The 18,151-nt window shown below is 36.7% G+C and overlaps 1 protein-coding gene across 2 annotated transcripts in view; it reads right to left on the reverse strand.

Annotated features, from left to right (window-relative positions):
* Positions 1–18,151, reverse strand: part of EMCN (endomucin) — a 102,663-nt gene that overhangs the window by 29,345 nt on the left and 55,167 nt on the right. For both annotated transcript variants that reach the window (XM_080797284.1, XM_080797285.1), the window contains 2 exons: positions 10,406–10,444; positions 188–280 (listed from right to left, as the gene is read on the reverse strand). In XM_080797284.1, the coding sequence (XP_080653410.1) occupies positions 188–280; positions 10,406–10,444 (132 nt within the window). The remainder of the gene's footprint in view (positions 1–187; positions 281–10,405; positions 10,445–18,151) is intronic.

Consider the following 18,151-nt stretch of genomic DNA (forward strand, 5'->3'; position numbering starts at 1 on the left):
ATCAAGGTAATAGACATGTCTATCATTTTCAAAGTTTCCTTGTGTCCGTGCTTTACCATGGATATGCAGTTTTGTTTTGTATTTCAATGATACCTCGATAAAGCTGTTAAAAAAAGATTCATAAGGTTTTCTTGGTGAGAAGGGATCAAGGAAAACATATGTCCACTCATGCACACAGAAGTCATACCTTGAAACTGGGAGTTGTTTCCAGGCATTGTTACTGAGACTGAGGGTGATGTACTGGTATGAGAAGTTGACCCCTCTGGAGGTAGAGAGCTACCTGTAGGGAAATCACAAATCCAGTCAGATAAGGGTTTTAATTCTTCTTACTGAATTTCTTTGCAGATTTTACAGTTTGGATTTCTGAGGACCTGTGAAAACTGTTTATTGTGGAATCATAGGATACACACAATCATACATTAAATAATAAGTTCCTCTATTCCTCCTGTAAAAATGATTAAAATTGGGATCACAAAATCTGGGTATCAGTATCACATCTTTAAGGATTGGCCAAGAAAGCTGGAGTAATCTCTTATCCTAGGCTGCAGTCCGTATAACCCGCTGCATGAAATTCTTGTGGGATGCAAATCTATTCAGAAGTAGTAGTCACATTTCAGATATTACAACTTTGGGGGATAGAGATTTTTTTTTTTCCAACACACGTACTTAAAATAGACATAAATGCACAAGACTTCAGATTTTATCCTGTTTCTTGGTGATTGAATAAAAGATTGCCACTGAAGCTTTGGTTAAAAGGATTGAGGAAGACAGCAAGGAAGAATGATTCATATTCACCTTTAAAACTCAGTGGTTCTTTACATTTATGTGCCTTTTCTAGAATAACTGCAGTTTGCTTGCATTTTCACCACTGTTTCATGTTCTTTTCTTCCAAAGAAATTGTTAATTTGAAGTTTATCATTATTATTATTATTATTAATTTGTTTAATTCAACATCTGCCACCTTTCATCAGAAGGACTGAAACAAAAGTTCTAAATAAAAGTGCATTATTCAACATCTACGAATCTCAACAAGTTGCAAAGAAATACCAATATGTAGATGCTTTATAAGTTTGTAGTATCTGTTCTTGTGAATTTGGGATGAAGCACTGTTTGTATTTAGAATGATTTTGAAAAAGAATTATTTTTCAAAGAATGTAGTTTCAAGTAATTTCCTTTGATCACACCTGTTGGCCTTTTCTCACCACTGATGTTGAAGTCCCTTCAGTGTGAAGGCCGTAACTGCCACCACACTCCACATGGGGCTCTAACAGCGGTGGGTGTGCAGTGAAATGGAGCTGGCTGCTTGGCTGAAGCAAGAGGCATTTCTTACAATTACGGCCCCCTGAGGAGTACTGAGGACGTGTATAATTGCACCAGAGAAATTGATATTGCCTATGACTGCCTTGGATCTTTCCCTTTTTGCCACCCACAGCCCAGCACGCCCTGCAGGCTCATGCATTTTTGACATCTGTGGGGGAAGAATAATGTTTAGAGTCTGTACCGTTCTTGCCATGCAAGAGATCTGTGGGAGGAAGCTAGATATATGCCCATAAGAACAAAGAGAAATGTCAAGCTAGTGCACTACACAGGCAGAAAAAGAAATATTAAATGAAAGAGTGGGAACTGGCTGAAACCGTGGTACTTTTAGCTGCTTTTTCCTGCGTCAAGTGTTTTAGTGAGAATGTTGCCCTTTTGATTGTGTTGGTAGAGAACAAGATGGCCGATTAAATTACCAGTGATACTAAGCTCCCTGGGATTTCCCAACGTTAATTTTCAAGATTCCATACCCTATCTAACTATCTTCTCATAGACAAGCTAAGTGGTTACAATTCTGATTATTACCTCTGTGGTTTAGATAAAACTCCAAACTGCCCTACTTAACACATGTTGATTGTCCAGTGCCATCTGTTATTACTTATGATCCATAGGCTTGGCAATAGAGTTAACCTTCTCAAAAGAAGAATTTATTGGCTCCTTGGACAAAGACTTTAAAATTTTTGTTTTTCTTTTAACCTCAACCTTCAATTGATAAATCGTTTTTTGGGGCATCTGCTGGCTCAGTTGGTTGAATGTCTCTGATTCTGGCTCAGGTCGTGATCTCATGGGTCGTGGGATCAAGCCCTGAGTTTGGCTAAGCTCTCAGCAGTAAGTCTGATTCAGATTCTCTCTCCCTATCTCTCTGCCCTTCCCCCCACTCATGCTCTTATTCTCTCTCTCTCTTTCTCAAACAAATAAATAAATACTAAAAAAAAAAAAAATTCTGAATCTGGTACACCTACACATACACTTACTTTGCCTCTATTATGTGGAATGCCTTCTGGTATTTTGTTTTCTATTGTCTTTTATTTAATTTTTTCCAATACTGGCCATAACCCACTTGTGGAAACTAACTCACAGTTTGAGGAAACTTGTCTATTAGCATACTCATATCAATGAAATTATTATTCTTGGCTTAATTCATAAATTGTGGCCCTAATGGAATTCTTTCTGTGACTAAGATAGAGGGATCCATGATGTGTTCAGAGCTGATGATGTTTGTGGATTTTGTTGAGACTCAGTTATGCTACATTACTACTAAAACAGCATTGACAGAGGAGATACAGGAGAAGTATAGTGGAATAGTTAAATGCGTGATTCTGAAGTCAGATTAGGTAGGTTCAAATCATTCCGTAGAATGCTGGGCAAGTCACTTAACCTCTTTGTGCTTGAGTTTCCACATGTACAAGTGGTAATTTTAATAGTTCTATATCATAGTGTTGTAAAGTTAAATGGGTAAAATTAAATTTAAATGGCTTAGAAAAGTACTCGATACTAAGATATTTATATTATGTTATTTTATAATAATATTTTATTATTATATTATTTTATAATATTTTTATTATATTGTGATTAGGCCTCTAAAGAGTTGTACTTTTCAACCACAGTCAACTTGTCCCATTTTTTCAAAAATTCTTTATGTAAAAATATATGCAATAGACTATTCAGACACCTCCATGTTTTTGGATACTTCTTTCCTCTAACCAGGAACTGGAATGACTGGAGTATATAACACTCTTAGACGACATAGATTTACTGTGGGACCCTGACTTTTGGTGATTATAATGATTATTTAATTGCACATATGTTGTGTCATAATTTTTTAAGGCTTTATTTATTTGTTTGACAGAGAGAGTACAAGCAGGGAGAGCAGCAGAGGGAGTGGAAGAAGCACAGTCCCCTGCTGAGCACGGAGCCCAACGTGGGGCTTGATCCCAGGACCCTGGGATCAAGACCTGAGCTAAAGGCAGATGCTTACCCTACTAAGCAACCCAGGTCCCCCTGTTGGGTCACAATTTAAAGCCAGTTTGCAAGCCAGAAAAATCAACTACAGGCCGTGTAACTGACCAAGATTCCCCACCTGCTTTCTGAAATTCACTGTTGTGTTCTTGCTGATGCCATGCATCCCCCAGGCTGCTCCCAGTCCGTGACTGAGCCTAGCAAAGATAAGGAAGCAGGCTTGTTCCTGGGAGTCAGAAACTCCTCTGAGGGGAGACTCAGACTGGAGAAGTCCCTGTTGCCCTCTAAGAGAGGGTATATAAGATACATCGATATTAATGGGAGAAAAGTGTGATTGGCAGTAGAGAAGACATTCTACATGAAAAAGAAAGTAAAATTATATATCCTATTTTTATTTCTTGTATGTTGCCTACACTTCTTTCTAAAATGTGGACACTTAAAGTACCCGAGAGGCTAAACTCAATAAATTCAATGATTTTTCCCCATTACTTGTAAATAATTGGGACTAGTGTTTAATTGCAATTTGATGGATTCATGTCTCATTTTTAGAAATAACTTTTCAGTATTTAACACAATAAATCATTCACTCTTCCTTAACCCCCCATCTTCATGTGGCTTTCAGCAGGAGCACAGCTTATGGCTTATTCTTCTTGGTCTCCAGCTGCTTCCCCTTTCTTTGTCTGACTCACAGTCTTTGAGGGTCCTGGAGCTTAGTACTTGTCCTCATCTCTAACTACCATAATTTCCTTGACAATCTCATTCAATTTCAAGGCTTAAATACAACATCAATCCCACTGATCCCTGAATTTATATTCCCAGCCCAGATCTCATTCTTAAACTCCAGATTCATAAAGCCACATGCTTATTCAGCAAATAACAAACATCTTAAATTCAATACATCCACACTTGAACTTCTACTTCATCTGCAGCCTTCCCATCTGGCAATCATTCCTTCCAGTCTTTCAGGCCAAAGACCTCACAGCTATTTTTGCCTCATCTTTTGCTTCCTAGCCCACATGCAGGATCAGCAGGAATCTCTATTGGTTTCACCTCCGAAATACATACAGAGTTGGAGACTTCATGCAACCTACCCTGTGACTACACTGGTCCAAGCTAACAGCATTCCTTTCCTGGAAAATTTCCAAAGTATTTTTGCTTCATCTAACAGGCTCTCCTTAGTTCTCAGATTTACATTTATAAGATATGAGTCAGATCATGTCACTACTTTGCTCCAGACACCCAATGTTTCCCCATTCCACTTATGGAAAAAGCCAAAGTCCTTGTGATAACCCTCCAAAGCCTAGGCAATCTGCCTGGCGAATCTCCTACCCCATTTACTCAGTACAGGCTCTGAAACACACAGGATTTCTCCTCAAGTTCTAGCTCTGCCTGGGTGCTCTTCTCTCACGGACTGGTTTGCTTACTTCCTCACATTTACTCAAATCTTTTTAGGTAAGCTTAGCTTGATCACTTTTTTTGGTCCTGCAAACTGGTCGCCACCATTCTTCACCTCATGAGCTCTCCTTCCTACACTGCTGTGAATTCTCTCTTTCTCATCACGTTGACCACCTTCTAACTAAGACCCTTGAGGACAAGGATAATATCTTGGTCACTCATGTTTCCCAAATGTTAGAACAGTGTCTGGAAGTAGGATCTCTAAGTCTTTGCTTTATGGGTAAGCAAATTTTTTGGCAGAAGTGACTACTGCTAAAGATTAAATGAATTAATGGGCATACCATTTGTGTCTTCATATTTGGACAGATGCATGTTTAAGATAATTTTACCATTAATATTTTCATTCATTCTACAGTAAGAAAAAATAGACACCTACTCCAGTTCAACAGGAGATATTGAAAGAAATAGAGTGGAATACAAGAGGTAGTTATTGCATTTAAGGAGCTTATATTCTAGTAGATCATGACCTGAGCCAAAGGCAGATGTTTAATGGACTAAGTTACCCAGGTGCCCCAAACTTGGTGTACTCTTAAAACATGCAAAAAAAAAAAAAGATTACCTCAAATTTCTTTCACTTTGCTTTGGGTCATCAATGTGACTAACCTTGGTTAACAGAATCTTCTAACCCAGTGATAACTGTGAATGGACATTTATTTACTTTACATAACTTTGTAGAATTATATGTTGAAGAAGCATGTATTTTTTTTGTTATTTGAATGTGAATAGTCATTAATTTCCAGAAAGCTGTATACAGTATACAAAGAATGAATGAGGCACTGTGTTAATCATCTCATTCTGAAATATTTTTAATCTTGTGCTTTAAACATGAGAGATACTGTGGCTTGGAACTAAGACATAAACCAAGTAGGACTTGAAAGTCTTTCTTTTCCCTTTTCATTATACCAGGTAACCAATAGATTTTAAGTGAGTTAAGTTCAACTTATTTGTTAACAGCATCATTATCAGTGAAATCAATGAGATTTTTTCTCAGCATTCTAAAGGTTTAGAGTGTTCTTACCCTTCCCCTAACATAGAAACGTCATTTTACCTTAAATTCACAATTTGAATAACATGACCCGAAAACACTGAAAAGTTTTATAATACATAACTGTGCCAATGTTATGTTTTCTGAGAATAAGAGAGTAAGCATTTCAAAATATGGACATGAAAATATTAAAGAGGATTTTTATTTTCAAACCCTTTCAGGGTCCTATGTGTCAGGCACAGTTCTAAGTGTTTTCAAATATTAACTCATTCAACTATCACATTATAAATATTTGCATTTTACAATGGAAACTGAAGCCCAGGGAGATTAAGTTGATTTGCCCAATGTTACACAGCAAGCAGGCATCAGTCAAGATTTGAATGCAGGCTCTCGAGTCTGTGCTGTCAAACATCAATCCATGCTGCTTGCATTTCAGCAGGAATGAGTTACGAGTTTATGCCTCTTATTTTTGTTACATTAAATATAGTCTATTTCAATTTAGACCCCAATCAAGACAAACTTGTTTCCATCAAGGCAAACTAAACACCTCCTTCTTTCAACAGGACAAACCAGACCATGCAGATACATACAAGAAGACAGAGAGAATTATTCCTAATATATTAGATAAAGCACATTGTAGAGTTTATAAGGCACACACCATTAGTAATAACATTGAAATGTGTTGGCTCTTAAAGTGAATGCTGGGTAGCTAATCAGTTGAGACTGTGAGTTCTTACGACTTTCCGTGTAGACTAGAAAGGCACAAGCACTTCTCAGAGACTCCACAAATTTCTGAACCAGAAGAGAAACCACTCAGCTATATCCAAATTATATAGTTTCCTAAGTGAAAGTTTATGGCAGACCCTATCACCTCAATATTGACATTTTCCATTAGTAAGTCCTTTTATTCTCAACTAATCTTTAAAACATTTATAAAATTTCTAAGTTAAAAAACAAAACACAATAAACCTCTGGATACTGCTTTACTATAGGTATATTTTTAGCTTGAGTGGATTCTACCTGAATAATTGTGTCAAGATTCTGTTATTCAAAGTTAGAATACTCTGGTAAGTAACCTTCTGCATAGAAAGATTGATACTTCACGTTATATGAATTCCTAGAGGTCAGCAACCAATTCTCATGCATTTCACAGGGTGTTGAGCACAATGAAAATGCCCGGCTGGAGCATTCTCCTTTCCAAAAGGTCAGGTTTGGTAGGACTAGTAATGTCTGTTCTGGCTTCTAATTTTCCATCAAAATTAATGTCTACAATGCAATTGAGTTTGTGAAACACAGTTAAAAAAGTAAAGAAGATGGGTACAATGAGACAATTTTCAAGTTGTACTGATCACTATGGGAATGTGGTTGCAATGACTAATTTTATGTGTCAACTTGACTTGGTCATGGGGTTCCCAGATATTTGGTCAAGCATTAGTCCGGCTATGTCTGTGAATGTATTTTTTGGTTGCTATTAACATGTGAATCAGTAGACTGAATAAAGTCTATGCCTCTCATCCAATCAGTGGAAGACCTGAATAAAATAAATAGGCTGATAACCCCTCAGTAAGAAATAAGGAGTAAAGAAGGAAATCTTCTGTCTCACTGCCTTGAGCTGGGACATAGGTCTTTCCTTGCATTTGGACTCAAACTGAAATATTGGGTCTTTCTGGGTCTCGAGCTTGCTGGCTTTCAGTCTGGAACATATACCATTGGCTCTCTTGGTTCTCAGGCCTTGGACTGGAACTATACAATTCATTCTCCCGGGTCTCTAGGCTTCCTGGCTACAGATCTCGGGACTTCTCAGCTTTCAAAATGCATGAGCCAATTCCTTATAATAAATCTCTATGCAGAGATATATATAGTTTCTCTGGAGAACCCTGAGTAATATAGTTGTATTTTCCAGAAAATTGAGGGCTAGTCATTTACTTCTTTCCCAATCCATGGAGACATATTGGTCAATTTTTCTTCAGATCTAAGGTCCCTTATCAAAGAAATCAAGTTTCATTTTCAAGGACACATTATTATCTCTGCTCGTCTGTGGCAAAATGATAAGGCTAAAGAAAAGTGAATTTCGTCATTGCTTAAAATTGTTGTGATGGCCATATGATTCCTGCATTTAACTCTTGGGAATAAATAGTCCTGCATCACTTTTTCTTTGCATTTCCTCATTAGCTCTGAACTCAGAGTTAGAAAAATGAGTAGGCAGAATAATCTGGAAGATACCCAGTCACTTCTTTCATGAACCTTTTCCTCATCTTCCTTACACTGCTTTCCTAAATCTGATGTATAACACAACCCCAGCTAAAGGGAGAGAAAAACTCTCTCCTTTCTCCAATCTTAACCTGAGGTTAAGAAGTCTGAAGTTTGTCTATGACACATCATTGTAGACCTGTATGGCCACTAGAGTTATTACAGTATTTATTTTTTATCATGCTGACTAGTCTTCTCGGTAACTCTTAATGGCAGGCTCCAGTATCACTCATAACTCTTAGCTAGAGTTACATGTGAAGAAACAGAAGAACTATTTATTAAATGCCTGGGTTAGTGGTGGTTGATCAAATATATGGTTCTGTGTATTTAGTATAGTATCATACTAAATTTGTGGTCTTACCATATATGTTATAGTTGGTAGGTGAAGTTTGACTTTCTCACATACTTCAGACACTAAGCCATTTTCAGCATTGTTAAAACACAATGATCCACCTCATACTGTGTTTCCTCTGTTGAGTGGAATAAATGGCCATGTTTTCAGACCTTGATCAATCATTTCCCTATTACTATGACTATGTTATATCTATGTACAATTTCTTATAATTGATGCTTTATGTACGGTTGCCTTGCTTATTTTGAATTCCCAAAAAGATTTTTATGTAAAAACAAGCATCAATTTCTATATTCTAAATAATAATTTTTGAAGTCAGTGGTAAAAACATATTTTTTCCAAGAAAATGAAAGCTGGATGCATAATATGAAAGAAAATGCCAAATGTATGACATATGATCTAATCAAAGGCTAAATGCATATTAGCTCATATTTATAAAAAGGAAGCAGCAATAAGAATTCTGCAGACTAGAATTCTATCTCAATTTCTACCTAAAAAATGTTAATTATTTCAAGTAAGATACCTATTTTTGATCATATGAGTGACTTTCACAAATTTGATGATTGAACATCTTTGATAACAAACAAATAACTGAACAAACAAATGATTACAGTTGTTAACAGATGTGTAAGGAATACCTTTCATTACACTTTTTTTTTTTTTTTGAGTGAGTCTGGATTTAATCTACCCGTAACATATATCTCTGAAGTTAAGACTGACTTTTCTCATATTTTATTAAATCAGTCTCACTTTTTTTTAATCCACTGTTCAAATCAATGATGTGTTTATTATCTGCATTAGGGGAACTAGTTTCTATAACTCAAAATTTAAGTAGTGTAGTTGGACTTTTTATTAGAGTTAAAAACCAACTATAGTTAAAGCTGGTATTTTGTAAATTCTTCTCTTAAAGGAGGCTTCGATTCCTCCTTTTAAAGAGCTGATGATTTTGGCAGCTTCTCAATTCTCTTCCATACGTAACTTCTCCTGGATGACCAGTGCATGAAGCAGAAAGTAAGGACTTTTCCAGAGCAGTGAAAACCATCAGCCAATGCAAAGATGCCCTGTTTGTTTGGATGCACTGTTTTTATGTTTTGTTTTGCTTTGTTTTTCCCAGTGCTTTTTCTAGTGCATTTCTAGATTATGTAAATTGAAATAAGAATAAAAAATATAGTGATGAGGTGAAATAAAAATGGTTAATATCAAAATAACTTTTACTCATGAGAAATATTGTGTAGAAGATAATTAAAAGTTAACAGCATAAGCACTTCAGTTCTGAGTTCCTTGAACACATGATGGGGAATAGACTATGATGATCGTTTAGTACATTTACTGTGAAAACAGACTCAGTCATAGTTTTCATAACTTTATTTTTTTGACAGTTTTTTAAGCTACATAAGCTTCTAAGTTAATTTCACATATTTCTCCTTTTTATATATACCAAAAGTGACCAAAATTGAGAACCTAAGAAATTTGTCATTTATAAAACTATGAGGTAGGATGTAGGAAGATAGAAGTTTCCCAGGTAATTACGATTTCAAAACAACAGAAAGGCTCAACAACAGTTCCATCTTCCCCTGCCCAGCAATCTTTTCCAATTCCTGTTGCATCATCATTCTCAATTTATTCAGTTTAAAACTTAGGATAAAAAGAAAAACAAGCTCTTCTTGGAGTGATAATATTTTAGGCTGTTAACTGTGGTTTGTAACATCAATTCTCGGGCTGCCAGGATCAGGCTGTGTTGGGAAACACAGCGAAGACAGTCACAGACACACTGTGCTTCTGGGACAGGGCAGGCCGACCGCAGAAACAGACCAGAACAGTGGGTTCTGGGCAGAGGACACTTGCACAGGCTTCATGCATTTACCAGGGCTGGTTCCACTTACTCTTGCCACAGAGCATTCAGGCACATCCTATGGTCTGGTCTGCATTTTTTTTTTTTTTTAAATGCAAGTTGTTCTAAACATTTTAGTTGCTATGTAATCTTTCCCTTGTACTATTTTTCCATGCTCCCACACTGACTGATCTTCTTTATCTCATTTTGGGGATTTTACTCATGAATATTCTCAGAGAGAAGATAATTAACTTACCTGGTGTTCCTGCTGTTTTGATTGAACTCGGATTCTCAGCTTTAGAGGAAATAAAAGAAAAGACAATCACTGAAAGTAGATATTGAATATCAGATTTACTCTCCCAATTGTTACGGGTGGTAAATGGGTATAGATCCTACTTCATTTTTAATTTACTTTTCTTTAAATCATAAAATCACACATGCCTCCTGGTTAGAAAAACTTCAGAGCATGGGTCCAATTTTTTCTTAAAAGAGCCAAATAGTAAATATTTTAGACTCTGTGGGTCGTAAGTCTCTCTTGTAACTATTCAGCTTTGCCATTGTACTGTGAATGCAGTACATAATACTTAAATGCAGTACATAATACTTAAAGAGTAAGTATGGCTGTATTCCAAAGAAACTTTACTTAGAAAAATAGGTGGGGTGCTAGATTGGGCCTGTAGGCCATAGTTTGCTGAATCCTGTTTTAGAGCATCTGGTCCAACTTCACATCCTCAATAAGCCAGGATATTGCAGACAACTACCTATCTTTGGGGAGGGCTTCATGAGTGACACTGCAGTGTGTCATATTCTCACTAAGATATGACATATCTCCTGACTTGAGGAAGTTTCAGGAAGGTTCAGACAGATACCTCTCAAATTTAGGGAAAAGTAAATATAGTTCAGATGACCTTTCTACCATAAAATTACTTGAGAAAATTATAATGAAAAGATCACTTTAACAACTTTAACAACTTTGCATATATGCACCATGAACAAAAGTGAAACTACTTGCTCAAGACGGGGACAATGACTATAAATCAGGTCTGGCCATTTTAATGCCCATCCTCTTCTTCTAAAAAAGACTAATTTTCTATCCAATAAACCACTCTGCATAGAAAGCCTGGGTAATTAATTTCTATTTTGATAACTAGTTAAAATACTTTTGAAAATGATGTAATGCTGAATTTGGAAGACACACTTAAAATATTTATTAGCTGCTAAAGGATTAGGATACAAAGAAAATCAAAACCCTTTGTTCCTCTTGCTATTAATATCAGGTCATAACCTTTCTTGCTGATAGACTTCATTAAGAGTGAAAAAATTTGAAGCTTGTATCAGACAAAACTTTCTGACTATTCTTTATTTGAGTTTTTTTTTAAATCAGCCTTCAGAAATGTATAATAATTTAGAGAGGCATGTCATTTAAAGAAAAATAACTGTGCCATAAGGTTTAGATGAATCTTAAAAAAATAATAATATATACCAATTCACAACCCTACATAGTACATTTTGTATTGAGTGTACTGAGAAATCCAGACATTTATATGATAATGTATACATTGTTATTCTGAGGACAAAATTCTGCTCAAATTTTAAGTATTTAATCAAAACTGGAATATATGCCTTTTTAAGGTCTGAAATCAAAGAGATACTATATTGAAGACAATAAAGTGTTTTCATATAGCACTTCAAATTTGGACTCAGTTCTGTTGATATAAAAGCTTACTAAACATGAATGCTATGAAACATGGTTTAAGTGTGAATTAATGAAATGTGAAATCATTTGCAGTTATTCCTCAGGTTTAATTATAATTTTCATAATGCACATGTTTTGAGAAAAGTCCAAACTCTGATCTATAGTGAAATGAGTAAATTCAGATAGCAAATGAATATAGGGCATTCTGTTAAGCTATTCTCAAACTTAGATATTTAGTAAAGACCAAAACCTTAGTCAAGGTGGTAGGTGACTTAAAATCTGTGAGTCAAGTTTGATTTAAAATATGATATGGAAGTCTTACAAAATGAAATGAACTTCAAAATGTCTAAACTTTCATCCACATTAATCCAAAGCTAAACTTTACTCAATTAGCTTTTAAAACAGAAAGCTTAAACAGCAATACAACAAATAATTTTGATAAATAGGATTTACTTAAAAGATTTTACAAAGGATATTGTGTTTCTAGCTATAAATGCATATATGACTGTGTAGAGTTATCTATAGAAAATATCATTAACAGGCAAGGAGAAAGAATATATATATGGCTATTCCCATATATATTCCATATATAATTCTTTATTGATTTGCCTAAAAATAATTTCCTATGAAAATTCAATCTTTTTTTTTTAAGACTTTATTTATCTGTAGGAGAGCTGCACAAGCAGGGGGAGCAGTAGGCAGAAAAAGAAGCAGTCTTCCCACCGAGCAAGGAGCCCGACACTGGACTTGATTCCAGGACTCCAGGATCATGACCCGAGCTGAAAGCAGACACTTAACTGACTGAGCCACCCAGGCATCCCTCAGGTTTTCCTTATCATTCACATGTATACCACATTGGCTGACTCATTATAATTGTCTAAGAGTTGGCTGACTCAGAACAGCATAGGTTTGAACTGTGTGCTCCCACTTAAACATGGATTTTTTCAACATATTACTGTACTATAAATGTATTTTCTCTTCCTTATGATTTCCTTAATAACATTTTCTCTTCTCTAGCTTACTCTATTGTCAGGATACAGTATGTGATGCATACGACAGAGAAACGTGTTATTTGACTGTTTATATTACTGGTAAGGTCAACAGTAATTAACTTTTAATTAACAGTAATTAACTTTTTGGGAAGTCAAAAGTTCTATGTGTATTTTCTACTATTCAGGGGGTCAGCGCCACTAACACCCATTGTGGTCAAGGGTCAATGTATATTTCTGGTTTGGCTAAACTGTGACTTGTGTGTGACTAAGACTGTGTTATCCTGATAATTCCTCTTGTATCTGCCCACATGAATTAAATGAATTAAATATCACATAAGAAATGTTCTGACAAGTTCCCAAATAAGTGGCATAGGTAAATGGCGCAATTCATGAAAGAAATAATGAGGCTGAACGATCTGGTAAATGACTGTTTCCAAAAGGCTGAGGTGCATAGCATTGTATGAGAGGTTCCATATGGCAGTACTGGAAAGGGACATTAAATAAGATTGAAACATTCAGCGAGAATGTTATCTACTTTTCAGCCTTCGTTCCGTTTATTTGGTTATTTCAATGAGGAACTTTCAAAATCACAATCTAAAGCAAATGTGTCATTAATATCTAACGTGCTTATCTTGATTTATTTTTTAAACAAGAACGAGTAAGCCTCAAACTAAAAGCCTTTGGCAAGCAACAAAATCTAGCTATAATTTAATTATATTTTGTTTATATCAGTGATTTTATAGCTCCTGTTGATGCCTAGTGAAACAGTTTTTCATTTATGAGGGTTTTCTTTTCAAGCAAATTTAAGAGTAAAAAGTGCATCAGTTGAAAGAAAGCACTAAATAAGTAATAGTGCCAATGGTTTACGTATCTCGTGACACTCATAAAGTTGTGGGAAATACTTGAGGCAAAATCTTGTAGAGGCCCTTGATGGATGTGTAGAATTGGGAGAAGCAGTTGGAAGAAAGAAGAGGGGAAGAGAGAATAGGATCACGCAAACGAAGAGGACAGGATGAGAAAAACCACAGTCAAGAATAAATCTGGCCTGGTGGGCAGCAGCTAGAGAATCACCTTTCTTAGAATCACAGGCTTATGTTCAGGGAGCCAGCCAGTCAGTCAATTTGCGTTATAATTATTGAACACTTACTTGTCAAGCATATGATACACCCAATTAAAAGCAAGTTGTTTTCTACTACCTTTAGATACTTTATGTAAAATAGTTGTAATGAGAACAAGTGTGGTGTAGTGAAGAGTTTATAGGGCTCGTGGCAAGAAAAACAGCGTTTGAATTTCATCCTTTTAGTTTAACCCTAGCCCAGTCATTTAGTCTTTCTGAACCAGTTTCCTTGTTCGTGAAACTGGTGTCAAATACCAACCTTGCCTGGCTTGTATGAGGATTGTTATTAATAATATAATAGCTAATGTTTGTTGTGTTTACTTGCCAGACACAGTTCTAAGCTTTGTCTATTTTATCTCTTTTACTCTTTTTTAAGATTTTATTTATTTATTTGACAGAGAGAGAGAGCACAAGTAGAGGGAGCGGCAGGCAAAGGGATAGGGAGAAGTAGGTTCTCTGCTGAGTAGGGAGCCCGATGCGGGGCTGGATCCCAGGACCTTGGGATCATGACCTGATCCGAAGGCAGACACTCAACCAACTGAGCCACCCAGGCACCCTATCTCTTTTATTTTTAACAAGAATCCCATGAGGTTATAATCTTATTGTTCTTTTACAGATGAGGGAACTGAGGCACGGAGAAGTTAAGTAGCTTACCAAAGGCCACGGGACAAATAAATGGTTGTGCTATTATTTGAACCTAAGCAATCCCACTTAAGAATCATGCTTCATAGCCAATAAGCTAACTTCCTCTTGGTGTGATTGAAGTGCCTAATTTTTATTTCAAGAAGGCAGTGTGCTTTCTACTGGGTATTTATCCTAAAAATACAAATGTAGTGATCCAAAGGTGCACATGCACCTGAATGTTTATAGCAGCAATGTCCACAAAAGCCAAACTATGGAAAGAGCCTAGATGTCCATCAACAGATGACTAGATAAAGAAGATGTGGTATATATATATATATATATATATATATATATATACACAATAGAATACTATGCAGCCATCAAAAGAAATGAAATCTAGCCATCTGCAATGACGTGGATGGAACTAGAGGGTATTATGCTGAGTGAAATAAGTCGATCAGAGAAAGACAATTATCATATGATCTCCCTGATATGAGGAATTTGAGAAACAAGACAGAGTATCATAGGGGAAGGGAGGGAAAAATGAAACAAGACAAAACCAGAGAGGGAGACAAACTATAAGAGACTCTTAATCTCAGGAAACAAACTGAGGGTTGCTGGAGGGGAGAGGGCTGGGAGGGATGGGATGGCTGGGTTATGGACATTGGGGAGGATATGTGCTATGGTGAGTGCTGTGAATTGTGTAAGACTGATGAATCACAGACTTGTACCCCTGAAACAAATAATACATTATATATTAATTAAAAAAAAAAGGCTGTGGGCTTTAAAAAGCAAGGCTTAGGCATAAGCTATTCTCATGTTTAGCCACCAATGTATCTAAAATATCTATTTGGTTATTGTACAGTTATCTGTGCTTTTCATGTAAAAATAAATTCCATACTGTACTTGAATAAATTATGCAAGAAGGATATATATTTGATAAACTAGTTACTATATATAAATATTATTAACTCTTACTTAATAATCTACTGATGACTTGTAGATATTATTCATTTCCACTTGACCAAAGCCAGGCTTTCCCTTCAGATTTTAAATCAGTAATATTATATATGCTGATATAGCAAAAAATCTGGCTGGGCAAAAGCTTTAGAGGTACTTCCTCCAAGTCCTTGCTCAGTAAAGTAATGTATTGACATAGCGCCCATTTCAATGTGCCTTCTACCTATCACCTTATTCCACTTTCTTTCCTCAGCCAAGTGAGAATTCACTGGAGAGAAAAAGAGCCATCATCCTCCCTTCCCACCAGCCACTTACCATGTGTACCACGCCTGCTTTCAAATCTGGTTACAGATACCTGAATCACTAAATCACCAACAAGAAAATCACCCATTTGCCCTCTCCTCTCCATCTTCCTCTTACTTTTCTCTTCTGTCCTCAGAAACCAACAGGATGTGCTGGCATGGGAAATGAACAAAAGGAGTCAGAGAGGATGCCACATTTTCAAGCCCTTAGCAGAAATAGGGAACTCAGGAAGAGGGCAAGTTTTGTACTTGTACAACAGAGCTTTACATGTGATCCCACCACAGGGTAGCTGTTGGGGAGTAGGGACTGCTGTGATTGACATTTCCTTTGAGTCCCCCCTCAGTGCCCAACAAGGTACCCCTGCAAACAGACAACGACAAATGCATGGACAACAGAATCTAGGTGTGGCGAAGGTAATTCAAGATCTGATCTGGGTGCCTGGGTGGCTCAGTTGGTTAAGTGACTGCCTTTGGCTCAGGTCATGATCCTGGAGTCCTAGGATTGAGTCCCACATTGGGCTCCCAGATCAGCAGGGAGTCTGCTTCTCCTTCTGACCCTCTCCTCGCTCTCTCTCTATCTCAAAAATAAATAAATAAATAAATAAATAAATAAATAAATAGAATCTTAAAAAAAAAATCTTCTCCAGAGTAGGTTAAATGGAGACCCCCTGCCCCTAAAACATGTGTACCCAGAACCTGTAAATATGACCTTAATGGAAGGGATCTTTGTTGTTGTAATGAAGTCAAGGATCTTGGTAATTCCAGGTATCTGTGTTAAGAACAGAATGCACAGACAGAAGAGGAGACACAGTGGGGAAGTCCATGGAAGACAAAGAGAAAAAAGTCATGTAAAGACAGAATCTGAGATTATAGGGGTACATCTACAAGCCAAGGAATGCAAAAGATTGCTGGCCATTCCCAGAAGCAAAGAGGCGTTCCAGGCACACAGATGCCCTCCAAAAGACTTGAAGTGAATACACTAATTTATTAATTCCTTCAATAGGCCCTCATTTATTTAACTGTAAAGTCAGAGCATTAAATTTGTGACAGTTTCTATCTTAAAAGTTCTAGGATTCTGGGAACATGGCTTCTCCAGGCAGAATAAAATAGTTAAACAGAAATACACAGAAATTTAAGAGAATGGAAAATGAAGGGCGCTTGGGTGGCACAGTCAGTTAGGTGTCCTGCTCTTGTTTTTTTTGGTTTGGGTCATGATCTCAGGGTCTTGGGATCGAGCCCCAAGTCAGGCTCCATGCTTAGTGTGGAGTCTACTTGAGATTCTCTCTCTTCCTCTCCTTCTAGTCCTCCCTCCGGTGTGCTCTCTCTCTCTCTAAAATAAATAAATAGATCTTTAAAAAAGATAATGGGAAATGATTAGAGAGAAATGCTTTGAGGACATGCTTGCTTTTGATCTATACCCTTCCTTTCTAGGGAGTAAAGCAATAAACCTCATTAACTCTACTCTAAATCAAATCTTCACTTGAGATGAAATATCCACAACACTTTTAGTCACTATCCAAGGGCCCATTGCCATGTGTTTAAGGGAAAGATGAAGATTCAGCTGTTCAACCTTCCCCACGATCACTTTGTTTTCTTTCTGTCTCTCTGTCTTGGCTTCGCTACTTCTGAATGTTTATGTGTGTGATGGGTGGAGTTGGAAAGGGAACATTGCTCTGCTAACTGAGAATCTGGGTTAGCTCCTGGTTTCATCGGGCACAAATGGAAATGTGTGCCAAGTCATTATATCAAGTGGATTCCATACTAAGCAGCATGAACCTTAAGGAACCAGAGAGATCCAGGGAGGAATTGCTACCCCAGAACAACATATCTGAAGGACTTAGTAAGGAACTGGTTAATCAAATGGCAAGTGCAAAGGGTAGCAGTAAATACTCTTATTGCATTATCTTGCTTTCCAGGGTGCCTTAATTTCAAGAAATGGCTTTGTGGGTGTGTTTAAAAAAAAACTACTTAGAAGAAAGCCACTTCAAACTGTGTTTAGAAGCTAAATAAATACAATAGTCCCCAGAACAGAGATGCAGTGGGCATTTTAATACATAAATCAAAGGAAAATTAGGAGTCCCAATTGACTCATGGGGCTGACCACACACTTCTGTATAAGTGCTAATTTTAATAAACCATGGTCCCTGAATAACATTCCTAATCAGTCACTTAGCGAGTGGGTATTAGTGCAGAATGCAGATTATTTGAGTTTAAACTTCAACTGCTATACATTTTTCAGATGCATATTTACTTTAACTTTGTTTATATGCGGAACAATCATGGTATGAAATGGATGGGGTTTTGGTCTGCT

Source organism: Martes martes (assembly GCF_963455335.1).
Source record: "Martes martes genome assembly, chromosome: 2".
Lineage (NCBI taxonomy): Eukaryota > Metazoa > Chordata > Mammalia > Carnivora > Mustelidae > Martes > Martes martes.